This window comes from Pristis pectinata, chromosome 43 (genome assembly GCF_009764475.1).
Source record: "Pristis pectinata isolate sPriPec2 chromosome 43, sPriPec2.1.pri, whole genome shotgun sequence".
NCBI lineage: Eukaryota > Metazoa > Chordata > Chondrichthyes > Rhinopristiformes > Pristidae > Pristis > Pristis pectinata.
Window position 1 is genome coordinate 1,637,668 of NC_067446.1, and position 13,633 is coordinate 1,651,300.

At 49.1% G+C, this 13,633-nt stretch overlaps 1 protein-coding gene across 11 annotated transcripts in view; it reads right to left on the reverse strand.

Moving 5' to 3' along the window:
• huwe1 (HECT, UBA and WWE domain containing E3 ubiquitin protein ligase 1) overlaps nucleotides 1-13,633 on the reverse strand; it is a 275,712-nt gene that overhangs the window by 87,537 nt on the left and 174,542 nt on the right. For 10 of the 11 annotated variants that reach the window (XM_052009021.1, XM_052009019.1, XM_052009023.1 and 7 more), the window contains 4 exons: nucleotides 12,186-12,358; nucleotides 8,655-8,794; nucleotides 4,514-4,589; nucleotides 2,246-2,344 (listed from right to left, as the gene is read on the reverse strand). In XM_052009021.1, coding sequence (XP_051864981.1) covers nucleotides 2,246-2,344; nucleotides 4,514-4,589; nucleotides 8,655-8,794; nucleotides 12,186-12,358 — 488 coding nt within the window. The remainder of the gene's footprint in view (nucleotides 1-2,245; nucleotides 2,345-4,513; nucleotides 4,590-8,654; nucleotides 8,795-12,185; nucleotides 12,359-13,633) is intronic. The other variant, XM_052009022.1, reaches the window with a different exon arrangement.

The window sequence follows — 13,633 nt, forward strand, 5'->3', positions numbered from 1 at the left end:
CATTGGCCAACCATGACTCCCACCAGTGCGGGGCCTTCCCCACTGATTTCTACTCCACTGGAGCCACTTGCAGAAAGATATCAGAAGCAGTCACTCGCCTCTGATGAGCCGTTCTTTGCAACCAAGGTGGAGGGAGGTCCGGAGCGGAGTGATCCTGGCTTCGGTCTTGGCTCTTGCACTCCCTCTGCCGACGCTGAGGGCGAGTGCACTTGTGGCGGCTTCTCCTTCATTCAACGTGCTCGCGATGAGATCCGAGACCGTAGAGCTCTGAACCGATCCGTCGATGGTTGCTGCTTAGCACGCACACTGTCATAATCTGCATATTCGTCTGCAGGTACGCCTAGCAGACATTTCTACACCCTTCACTGAAACTGGGGTCAGTCTTCTTGCTTGGTGGTAACAGTAGAATGAGAGACGTCAGACTGCAAGGTTACGGGCTACAATTCCACTGTTCTGTCCCTTGAGGTGCTCAACCTGTTGAGCATTTCCCAGTCCACGTGGCCTCATGGCAGTGCCACAAGAACACAGACTGTGCCCTCAGGTGCGGAGGAAGGAGCTTGGTCCCCGATGACTGCGTGGTGGCCCTCCCTATCAATGTTGTCACGGGGCGGAGGCAGCTGTGACCGATTGGCGAAGACGAGGTCAGAATGGTCTTTGCCTGGTGTTTGTTTTCAGACCATCTACGTCCTTCAGGGCTCAGTTAGTGAAGCCGCTGAGCGACTGCTCCTTTCAGTACTCCTTTCGACCCCGCCGCGCTTCCAAGTGCCCAGTGTGGAGGTGTGCTGGTTCAGCAGTCGAGGGAAGGGAGTAGCCGTTCAACGGGGAGAGAGGATTGCGTGCCCACGCTTGACCTGATGCCACACCGACTTCCTGGAATCCCAAGTTAACGTCAAGGACTCCTGGGGTCAGCTGCTTACCACCACACCTCTGGTGGGACAGAGAGCAGCCCCCCCCCTCCCCCCAGGGATGGTTTGGGACATCGGCTGAAACACTAAATTCAGCACGTAGGACTGAAACAGCCTGAATGGATGCGGCCATGCTCCCGATTTTGATGCAAGACCCAGTAAGTTCATGAAGAAGGGCTTTGCAAGGTCAAGTGTCTTGTCAGGGGGGAAATCTAATGTCCAGTTCAATGCTGGATGCTCTGCATGGGTTTATACTTCATTATACTTAGTGGTTTGATAATAGTCAGGGGCCATTTCCATCTCAAGCACGATGGAAGCTGGAGAATTGAGACTGGAGCGAGGTACAGACCAGTCAGGAAAAGATGGCCAACTATCAGGGAGGCAGCTGGTAGATCTGCTGCCCGAAAGCTCCAGCAACCCAGTTTGATCCCGATCTTGGGTGCTGGAGTCTGCAAGCTCGCCCTGTGACCACATGGGTTTCCCGCCCACTCTCCCAAAGACCGCAGGCTGGCGGGTTAATTGGCCGCTGTAAATAGTGCAAGTTGAGTGGTAGAATCGAGTGGGGTTGACGGGAATGTCGGGAGACTACAGCGGGCTTCGTGTCAATGGGTGTTCGATGGTCAGCGTTGTCTCGTGGGGCCAAAGGTCCTGTTTCATGCTGTTTCACAATGAACCGGACAAGCCTTTGGAATAATCTGGGTTGTTTCATGGGCACAATTACTGATTCATTCCATCACAGTTGTTTTAAAGCTCCCCCCCCCACCCCGCCCCCCCAGCCCTTGGTGCCTTGATGAGATTTCACCTTGCGACGTTGGATCAGTAAATATCACGGGCCTCTGGATTCCTTGCCCAGTAACAGAGCCACTGTGAAAATTTCATCTGTGAAAACCAAAGGTGTGAGGGTTGAGGCAACGACACTTCCGACATATTTTGCTCGTTCCTGGGCATCTTTTGATCCATTCTTCCCACCTGGCTGCTTGCTAAAGGAGGAGTGAAGGGGAGCCAAGAGGTGGAGTGAGAGAGGAACAGTGACAATGGATGGAGCAACTACTGAAGAGAGGGATGAAGTTGTCAGGAGGAGAGGAGGGAAGGTATTAGACTGGTCGGGATGGGAAAGGAGGGAAGGAATTAGAGATTGTACTACGGAGTGTGAATGGGAAGGGGGATGATCAGACACTGATCCCTTTAACCTCTCAAAGCTTTGTGCTGTGCCCATTTCTTGCATGCCGCACACACACAAAACTCTTTTCTATCCCCCTCTTTTATAACTGATGACGATGCAGGGTTGGTAATAAAGGGGTCTCCTTCTGCACAGCAGTAAAGACAGTTTTTTTTTGTACCTTCTCGGTTAGCCTGCAGGGTGGGCGCCTGACTGAGATTTGAGGGAGCCTCATCCATCAACACATCCTCCTGGGACTCATCCTCAGTACTTCTGCAAGCTGTAGCGCCAGAGGAAGGAAATAAAATACAAAGAAAAAGTGAATGCAAGGCCACGACAGTGCATTCTACATTTTCCACAATACACCATCGGCTTTTGGCACTTGGCCTCTGGACTCTTCCCTAACCGCACGTTTGCACTGGGGAACTTTAATCCTCGGATTCTGAGTGTGCACGTGGGCGCTGAATGGCTCTGTCGTGATCAGAGCATATCGTCATGTACACTGGAGCAGGGCACCTATCAGTGCACGATGGTGGGAGGGTCCCATAATTACTGGAAGGTCTTTGTTAGGACAAGGGGCTAACCATTTTGTTTTGCCGGCACTTTGAATTTAAGTCTCAGTACCTGGCAACTTGTCACTCAATCTCACGCTTTGACTCGGAGGTGGCTTGGGAAAGGCGAAGTACTTTTGGTCTCTCTTTGGTTTTCTGGCAATACCACACTGTTCTCCTACTGTCCTCGCAAAGCCTTCTTCAAGCACGACACTCAGAGGAGGTTCAGGTGCTCGTGACGTGCCATGAACAGGCAGAGGCTGCCCGCCGAGGCGTCGGAGGTGACTGCATCCACCGTGAATCACCGGAAAGCAAACTGCAAAAGTCAGCCGTGGTGTTAAGGCTGGGGTGGAGGAGAGCGGGGCTCACGTGTGTGTGTGTGTGTGTGTGTGTGTGTGTGTGTGTGTGTGTGTGTGTGTGTGTGTGTGTAGGAGGGTGAGAGATTTGGGGATGTGTTCGGTTGGGGGGGGGTGTGTGGGAGGGGGAAGGGGGGGAAGAAAGGGAGGGAATGTGGGGGAAGCGAAAGCGAATGACGGGAGTGGGCCAATAACTGGAACAGACTGCCTTCAAGCTGCCGGTTTTGGACGACGAGCAGAGGCACAGGGGGAGCAAGTTCTTGCGAGGGGTGCACCGCAACTGAAGAGGAACAGGCAGACAAAAATAAAAAGGGAGGAAAATAAATATTACTGGCGTAAACCCTTCAACACACAACAACAGTGAAAACACTCGGGTTCCCATTCATCTCTCAAGTGCAGCAGTGCTAGTTGTTCAGCGGCATCGCCCTGCAAAGCCAACCATCTTCTCGCTTCAACATCCCCCTCCCGTGCCTGAGTTCAGGATTAGGAAGATACGCCCTGCCTTGGGGAGAAAGCTGACATTTACGACCCCCCCCCCCCCCACCCCCTGACCCATGGGGAACAGGCCCAGCGTTCCCATGTCTCTTGCTCGGAATCACGGGCACATTAAAGCAGGGATGACGTGCTCTTTGTGTTTCTGTATTCCTGCAATCACTGATTGAACTGTCAGAGCGTGGTAAAACACGAACGCACTGTTTTGTCCCTCTATCACGGCTCCCCGCACGCTGACCTGAGCTGCTCTGCTTTCCAACAACATTGCGCTGAAGCAGCAATCTGACAACGATGCTCTCAACATCTCTCTCAGCTGCGGCGAGCTTAAAAGAATGCTGACGACTGTCTCCTCTTACAGTGTCCCCCAACTCAGCTTCCTGCAACAATCACCCACCAAATCCAGATGAACCTTCGCACCGCAAGCGTCCATTCCCAGAGAACAGCATCCCAATGTTCCCGCCTGTTTATCGACTGGCAAAGTCGAACTTCTTTGATCATTCCCGATGCTGGCCGACCCGGCTGTGTGCGTTTCCTAAAGCTTTGTTGGTAGAACAACATGACCATTTTCCCCCAAGCTCTCCACTCTCCCTCCCCACCCACCACCCCCCCCCCCACCCTTCACAAAATGCCTGATGGTACAAGTCCACTTTTAAGGGTGTGTCAGAGGGATGTGTCCACTATAGCCCTCGGTTACTGGGTGCTCTGACCTCTGAAAGACATTTATGGCTCAACCCTAAAACACAAATGAAGCCTTTCAGTAGAGGAAGCCACCAGATAAAGACCATGAGCTTCCCTTGATAAGAGCAGGGCCACATAAGACTGCACAACATCAAGTAAATACAATGTCCATGCATTCAAAATTTCTGGCCGATTTCTCGCCAGTTTTAGACCCATTTACAATCCACTGACATCTCAAGAGCATAGTAAAGAGACTGCGGAAATCGGAAGCCTGTATATCGTGCACCCAGGATCTTATGGAGTAAACTGGAGGGTGCCTACACACAGTGAACCAGGGTCACCCTCCGTTACTGGATGGTGTGTCCTTCTTACCGATAATTGTGCTGCTCACAGTATCCACGTCTCGTTCCAGCAATTCATCAATGAGATCCTCCAGCTCGTTCTCAACCTGAAAACACAGAAGATGCACCTCAAATAACTTTGCTTTTTTTTAAACAACTGATGGGACGGCGATATCACGAACAGTTGGTATATAGAACATAGAACAATACAGCACAAAACAGGCCCTTTGGCCCACAATGTCATGCCGACCTTTAAACCTCGCCTAAGACTATCTAACCCCTTCCTCCCACATATCCCTCTGTTTTAAATTCCTCCATATGTCTATCTAGCAATCTCTTGAATTTGACCAATGTACCTGCCTCCACCACCGCCCCAGGCAGCGCATTCCACGCCCCAACCACTCTCTGGGTAAAAAAAACCTTCCTCTAATATCTCCCTTGAACTTCCCAACCATTACTTTAAAGCCATGCCCTCTTGTATTGAGCATTGGTGCCCTGGGAAAGAGGCGCTGGCTGTCCACTCTATCTATTCCTCGTAATATTTTGTACACCTCTATCATGTCTCCTCTCATCCTCCTCCTCTCCAAAGAGTAAAGCCCGAGCTCCCTTAGTCTCTCCTCATAATGCACACTCTCTAAACCAGGCAGCATCCTGGTAAATCTCCTCTGCACCCTTTCCAACGCTTCCACATCTTTCCTATAATGAGGCGACCAGAACTGGACGCAGTACTCCAAGTGTGGTCTAACCAGAGTTTTGTAGAGCTGCATCATTACCTCGCGGATCTTAAACTTGATCCCTTGACTTATGGTTGATCTTGAGTCATAGAGGTGACATGGTACAGTTCAGGAACCAAGAGAGGCTTTGACAATAATTTAGCACTTTTATGATTTCTGCCACCAAGACTATTTTATTTTTCCCAAACTTAAATTAAATATCCCCAGCTGCTGTGGTGGGATTTGAACTCTTGTCTCTGGACCAGAGGTCCAGAAGTGAGCCTGTCAAGCCACCAATTTTAGAATCAGATTTATTATCACTGATTTCAATGATGTGAAATGTGTTGTTTTGCAGCAGTACAGTGCAAAGACAGAAAATTACTATAAGTTACAGAAATAAATAAATAGCGCAAAACAAAAGGAATAACGAGGTAATGCTCATTGACTGTTCAGAAATCTGACGGCAGAGGGGGAAGGAGCTGTTCCTGAATCGTTGAGTGAGTGTCTTCAGGCTCCTGTACCTCCTCCCCGATGCAGTAATGAGAAGAGGGCACATCCCAGACGGCGAGGCTCCTCAGTGACGAATGCACTACTATACCAATGCGGAAGTGTGCCGTGCTGATCAGAAGTGGCCGCCACCCCCTCCACCCCAACTTCCTTTTCATTTGTATATTCTATCCTGCTGGGCACATCCTATCATGGAGGTTACAAAGGCGCAACTTCTGCACAGCCCGTACATATGGACGAGCGTTTGGGAGACTGCTGGGATGGATTTGCTGGCTGCTGTGGGAATGCAGCGTGGGAACTCTGTTACACGTTCTACGCAGAGCACAAATGAAACAAACAAGCCCTTTATTCCATATGGAGCACAAGCATTATTGAGTATGGATAATAGTTTTCCTGCAACAACAAAATCATTGCATCTTTCAGAGAAATCTGAATGGCTGAGTTAAGCGCCGTGGTTTAACTAAAACACTGCCCTTGGCTGGCCTCTCTGTTTTTATTTAAATCTAGTGCTGGGCAGCCGCATTTCTGACTCATTGTATTACGAACTGTACTCAGGAACAGGTCCCTGTCATGACCTGTAGAGACAGAGGAGCTTAAACTGCCTCAATGTTGGCATTCATTTCTAGAGGAATAGAATATAAGAGCAGGGATGTGATGTTGAGGCTCTATAAGGCATTGGTAAGAACTCACTTGGAGTACTGTGTGCAGTTTTGGGCTCCTTATTTAAGAAAGGATGTGCTGACGTTGGAGAGGGTTCAGAGGAGATTCACCAGAATGATTCCAGGAATGAGAGGCTTAACATATGAGGAACACTTGACGGCTCTTGGGCTGTACTCCTCGGAGTTCAGAAGAATGAGGGGGGGGGGGGGGGGGGGGGGGGGGGGGGGGTGGGGGGGACCTCAAAAACATTTCGAATATTAAAAGGCCTGGACAGACCAGATGTGGCAAAGTTGTTTCGCGTAGTAGGGGAGTCTAGTACAAGAGGACACGACTTCAGGATTGAAGGGCGCCCATTCAGAACAGAGATGTGGAAAAATTTCTTTAGCCAGAGAGTGGTGAATCTGTGGAATTTGTTGCCACGGGTGGCTGTGGAGGCAAAGTGATTGGGCGTATTTAGGGCAGAGATTGATAGGTATCTGAGTAGCCAGGGCATCAAAGGTTATGGTGAGAAGGCAGGGGAGTGGGGTTAAATGGCAGAATGGCGCAGCTCATGATAGAATGGCGGAGCAGACTCGATGGACCGAATGGCTGACTTCTGCTCTTTTGTCTTATGGTCTTAAAGGCCACATTATTTCACTGTGTCAGAGAAATTCCCCTCGTTCCACCCATTGGCCTCCCCCTACCTTCTTTGACACCTCCACTGACTTACTTCTCTCTTTCTCGGTTTTGAAGGGTCTTCACATTGGAATTGTGATGCTGCTTGACCCGCTGAGCTCCCAGCATTTTGGTTAATTGCGGCATGCTATTGTTGGGAGAGGTGGGAAGGGCACAAACCCTACAAAACATCTTGTGGAGCAGGCACAGTAGCGTAGCAGTTAGCGTAAAGCGGGTTCAAATCTGGCCACCATCTGTAAGGAGTTTGTAGGTTCTCCCCGTGTCTGCGTGGGTTTCCTCCGGGTGCTCCGGTTTCCTCCCACATTCCAAAGACGCACGGGTGAGGAAGTCGCGGGCGTGCTACGTTGGCGCCGGAAGTGTGGCGACACATGCGGGCTGCCCCCCCAGAACACTACGCAAAAAGATGCATTTCACTGTGTGTTTCAATGTACACGTGACTAATAAAGAGATCTATCTATCTATCTGACGCTATCTACCTGTGCACTGCACCAACAGCGTCATGTCCGGCAACCTGCCTCCTGTTTAAGAGGTGCGGCCGGGTCTGACGGGCAGACAAAACAGCCAGCCATTGCTGACAGGCACAGAACTTGATGCTGAGGACCGGAGGAAGTGGTCGAGGCAGGTGCATCAACAACATTTAAAAAGGTACTGGGACAGGTACACGGATAGGAAAAGTTAAGAGGGCAAATGGAACCAGCTTAGGTGGGAATCTTGGTCGGCATGGACCAGTTGGATGGAAAGGCCTGTTTTTGTGCAATGTGACTCTACGACCGGGCCACTGTATATAAACAGGGCTCCATCGGGATAACTGGATTCCTTTCTCCCTCGTCAGTGTCCTCTGCAATTTGCCTCACCACTCCGAGGAGCAAGCATCTCCATGGCCGGGATGGGGGCTTCCCCAAACCCTACAGGATTTATTACTGACTATCTCGCTGCCTTGGTGAAGCAGCCGGCATAATCAAAGACCCCACCCACCCGGGTCACTCTCTCTTCTCTCCTCTTCCATCGGGTAGAAGATACAGGAGCCTGAGGGCACGTACCACCAGACTCAAGGACAGCTTCTACCCCACTGTGATAAGACTATTGAATGGTTCCCTTATACGATGAGATGGACTCTGACCTCACGATCTACCTTGTTGTGACCTTGCACCTTATTGCACTGCACTTTCTCTGTAGCTGTGACACTTTACTCTGTACTGTTATTGTTTTGACCTGTACTACCTCAATGCACTCTGTACTAACCCAATGTAACCGCGCTGTGTAATGAATTGACCTGTACGATCGGTATGCAAGACAAGTTTTTCACTGGACCTCGGTACAAGTGGGAATAATAAACCAATACCAATCAGGGGCCCAAAATACATTCCCCCCACTTCTCCCACAAGTGGACACGTTTTCCCCAAGACCCTCTTTAATCAACACATTAATCAAGCTGCTTCTCAGCCTGTGTACAAAATAGTCCCATTCTGGTCAGCCCTGGTATTGCCTCCTTATAAGGTAGAAGAGACCAGGCACGCCCTCCAAGTGCGGTCTCGTCAAGTTTAACTTCCCTTTCTTCCCCCCCTACTTATGTCCCTCTTGAAATGATCTCCTGTAAGAAGGGAAGTGGGCAGATACCTGCATCTCCTGGGCATTCAGCACTTCGGACTGCCCGGTTATCACCACTGTGTCTGCTTCAGGCTCCCCGTCCATGATGTCGTTGTCACCGACTCCAGTGGGGGCATGATCTTCGTGTGTCTCCGTCTCTCCAGTCTCACCTGTGGAATTAACACCAAAAATATAATCAAATCAGCCCTGGGTTGGTTCCATGAGCAAAGTGTCCAAACCATCTGGCAGAACGCCTCATCGCCAGAACTCACCAACAAGCACCAAGACCTCACTTGGCTGATGGTGAGAGGCACCCTCCCAGCCAGATCCCTCCTGCACAGTCGAAATATCATCCCCAACGCATGCTGCCCTCAGGACGGCTGCGCTGGGGAGGAGATTGTCACTCACGTCTTTGCAGACCGTGGATATGCTGAGAGGTAGTGAAGGATGCAAAGGTCCTTGTCTCGGTTCATCCCAAGCAGTTGTGTAACAGAGGACGTTCTGATCTATGGGCTGTTCCCAGGGAAACATGCAGAGATGGACATCAAGTGCTGCTGGAAGATCGCCAACTCGGGGAAAGATGCTCTTTGGTCGGCCCGAAGCTTGTTGGTCTTCTGGCACAGTGAGACATTGGTAAGGGAATGGTGCAGAAGCACGTGCTGAGCGATGTACCGAAGCTCGGTGTAGCCAATGCAAAGGCTCCGTGGGGAAGGACCACAGTCCAGGCTCCTTCCGTTACCGGACACGGAGGGGCTGAGTCGGGTGGGGTAGCCCCTCAAACATTGAAAGGGGGCCACGAGTGGCAATGGTGTGATGGTTTTAAATAGCAAGGTTAACACCACTGAGTGTATTGACCAAGTAACATGAAGAATGTAAAACACTTAGCAATTATTTTTCCATTTTGTATAAATATTGTATTACGAATAAAGTTTATTTTTTGAAATAAAAAAAAGTAAATCAGCCCAAAGCCTGCAGAGACTACGAGGACTTTTTGTTGTCCATATATGGCAGCACTGAGCTCAACGGGACAGAGTTTGAGTCATTAAAACCCACGTCACTGGAGGATGCCGATTTGCCCAGTGTCGACACTGGACAAGACAGAACACAGACGATTCCCACTTCGTTTGGTCTGTGGTGCTGTAGATCTTGCACGTGTAGGATTGTTAATGACGTGTGTCATCAAAGATCCCCACCATACGGGCCGTGTCATCTTCTCACAGCTACCGTCAGGCAGGAGGTACAGAAGCCTAAAGTCCCCACACCACCAGGTTCAGGAACAGCGACTTCCCTTCAACCATTCATTGTTGCAGCTCGATGGAACTCTGGTCAGACCACACGGAGTATTGTGCTCAGGTCCGGTTGCCTCATTATTGGAAGGATGTGGAAGCTCCAGAGAGGGTGCAGAGGAGATTTACCAGGATGCTGCCTGGATTGGACTCTGCCCAATACATCACAGGCACATCCCTCCCCACCTCAAGAAAGCAACATCCATCAAAGATCCCCACCATCCGGGCCGTGCCATCTTCTCGCAGCTCCCGTCGGGCAGGAGGTACAGAAGCCTGAAGTCCCCACACCACCAAGTTCAGGAACAGCTACTTCCCTTCAACCATTTGGTTCTTGAACCAACCTGCACACCCCCAATCACTACCTCAGTATAGCAAAACTATGACCACTTTGCACAAAAATGGATTTTGTTTTTTTTGGTTATTTTGGTTCTAATTGTGTTCTCTCTTGTTAAAATTGTGTTTAACTTATGTTTTTCTTGTGAATGCTGCTGTGTGCGTGTGATGCTGCTGCAGGTAAGTTTTTCACTGCACCCGTGCACACACGGACTTGTGCGTCTGACAATAAACTCGAGTTTGACCACGTGCCCCTCTGCTAAGAGAAAGGTCTTTGCTGTCCACCTCACCCTGGTTGTTCATGCTGGAGAAAGCAATGAAAGAACCAACCGGGTCTTGCTCTCTCTCGTTCCTGCTAAAGCCCTCCTCCCTTCTCAAAGCCAAATCACCTGTCTTAGGTTCTCCATGATTTGGCGCTTCTTCCTCATCTGTTAAACACCTAAAGACTTTTTTTCCTGGAAACAAATCCTCTGGCTCTTAGCTAACACTGCCCACAGACCTACTCCTTCACTGAGGCTACTCCCATCACTGTGATATCACCCAAAGCTCCCTAAAGCATCGATGCCTCTGATTGCTTTGGACATCCAGTGCTTTCAATAACCCACGAATGCAGAGGAGCAGAGTTGACGACATAATTTTTTTTTCTTTTTAATTGAAGAAATATCAGTCCAGTTCTTTTGTTTTTGAAGATTTTGGTTTTTTTTCCATTTATTATTAATTTTTTTTTGATTTGGGGGTTCTTCTTTCATATAATTAAATTTCATTTCTTTTCAATCTTTCCTTTTGTATTTGTTCACTTAATAAGAGAGCAGGAGGTCTAGATTACTTCTTTTTACTCCTTGTGATTATAGATATTAACTGTTACGATTGCTATCCTGATCTCTTTGCACCATATGTAGAATTACTAATGGTAGATACATTATTTTGTACTAATTTGAAAATTAATAAAAAGATTGAAAAAGAAAGAAAGGACATCCAGTGCTAGCTTCCCCAAACTTGGGCTCATCCAAATCTCTGCTGCCCAACTTGTCCCCAACATCATCCCAAAATACCTTCTCATTTAGCACCTTGGAGACTTTAAAACTCTTGTTCTCGTTGTCAAATCTCTCTGCCTTGCACAGCCACTTCTCCAACCACACAATGCTCCAAGATTCCTCCAATTTACTCACATGCACCACTGTTGGCCCATTCCCACCCTGAAATCCAACCTCAATGACCAAGCTCCTGGTCACACAGCCCTAGTGCCACCTTGAGGCTTGTTAGCCAGTTTTAATGTCACCAGTGAGGCTTCTACCTCGAAGTATTTAGTCAGAGCATTGTACAGCATAGAAACAGGCCCTTTGGCCCAACTCGCCTGTGTTGCCCAGCGAGTTCGTCCCATCTGCCTGCGTTTGGCCCACAGCCCTCTAAACCTCCCCTATCCATGCACTTGTCTGGAAGGCTTTTAAATGTTGCTTGTGTGCCCGCCTCAACCACTATTTCTGGCAGCTCATTCCAAATACTCACCACCCTTCGCATGAAGAAGCTGCTCGATGTCCCTTTTAAATCTCTTGCCTCATAACTTATACCCATGACCTCTTGTTTTTAAGCACTCCCTCCCTGGGGAAAAGTGTGCTTTCACCTTGTCTAGGACCCTCATGATCTTATGTACCTACCAGGTCTTCCCTCAATCTCCTACGTTCCGGAGAATAAAGTCCTGGTCTACGCAACTTCTCCTTGTAACTCAGGCCCAAATCCCGGCAACATCCTGGTAAATCTTTTCTGTGCTCTTTCTAGTTTAATAACATCTTTCCCATGTACTTGTGCATGGAATGATCTGTCTGGATGGCATACAAAAGCTTTTTACTGTATCTTCATACACGTGACAATAAAATAAATGAGTTACCAATTACTTTGAGGTGCTTCACTGAATTCACTCAATGTAAATACAGGCAATACTCACCGGCTTCTGGCTGGTTGCCATTAGCGTCGCTGCTGGTGATGCTTGTATCTTGCTCTGATTTGTTCTTGCTTGAGGCGTTCTTGCTGCTGAAGAGACTGCTTGGCTGGTTGACAATGCGAGACAGAGTCTCCAAGGGCTTCAAGGCAGCATTCACAGTGTTTGCCATGTTGGGGCTAAAAACAAAATAATTCATTCAGCTAAATCTTTCTGTTGAAGACGGCAGCTAGACCAGTACCCAGACAAGGTAACCCAGTTAATGCCCAGAAGGATTAAAAACAAGTGGCACAGTTGCTGTCTCGCCGTCCCAGAGACCTGGGTTCGATCCTGACCTTTGGTGCTACATGCGTAGAGTTTGTACATTCTCCCCTTGTCCGTGCAGGCTTCCCCCGGGTGCTCCAGTTCCCTCCCACATCCCAAAGACGTGCGGGTCAGTAGTTTTATTTTGGCCGCTGTTAATTGCCCCCAGTGTGTAGGTGAGTGGTAGAATCTGGGGGGAGTTGATGAGACGGTGGGGAGAATAAACAAAACTGCGATTAATGTAGGACTGGTGTAGAAGGGTGACTGATAGTGCAGACTCAGTGGGCCAAAGGGCCTGTTTCCGTACTGTGATGTGGCAGTGTGAAGGGAGTGTTATGGTGTCCTGGTACGGAGGCTCCAACGCACAGGAACACAAAAGGCTGCAGAGGGTTGTAGGCTCAGCCAGCTCTATCACGGGCACAACCCTTCCCCACCATTGAGGACATCTTCAAGAGGTGGCGTCTCAAGAAGGCGGCATCCATCACTAAGGACTCTCCCCACCTGGGACATGCCTTCTTCTCATTACTACCATCGGGGAGGAAGTACAGGAGCCTGAAGACCCAATGATTCAGAAACAGCTTCTTCCCCTCCACCATCAGATTTCTGAACAGTCCATGACCCCATAAATACTACCCCATTATTCCTTTTTTTTTCCCCGCAGTATTTTGTAATTTATAGTAATTTTATATCTTTGCACTGTACTACTGCCGCAAAACAACAAATTTCACATCGTAAGACAGTAATAATAACTTGATTCTGATTCTAACCTGTGCTGTCCATTCCCTTACAAATGGAACTTAATCCTGACAAGTGTGAAGTGATTCGTTCTAGAAGGTCAAACAAAGGTAGGGCATACACAGGAGAGCTTTAGTCGATACGACCCGCTCTTTTCCCACCCTGGGAATATATAACGGGACAGTGTAGAAGCTCTACTCCGTGTCTAACCCTGTGTGGTATCTGCCCAGGGCCAATCTGATGCCAGAGTACAGAGATCACCACAATACGAGTCACAATAAAACCTATGCACTCATTCACCCCTTTGATCGATGGTGAAGGGCAGGCACGGTAGTGCAGCGGTTAGCGTAACGTTTTATAGCACCAGCGACCCGGGTTCAATTCCGGCCACTGCCTGTAAGCAGTTTGTACGTTCT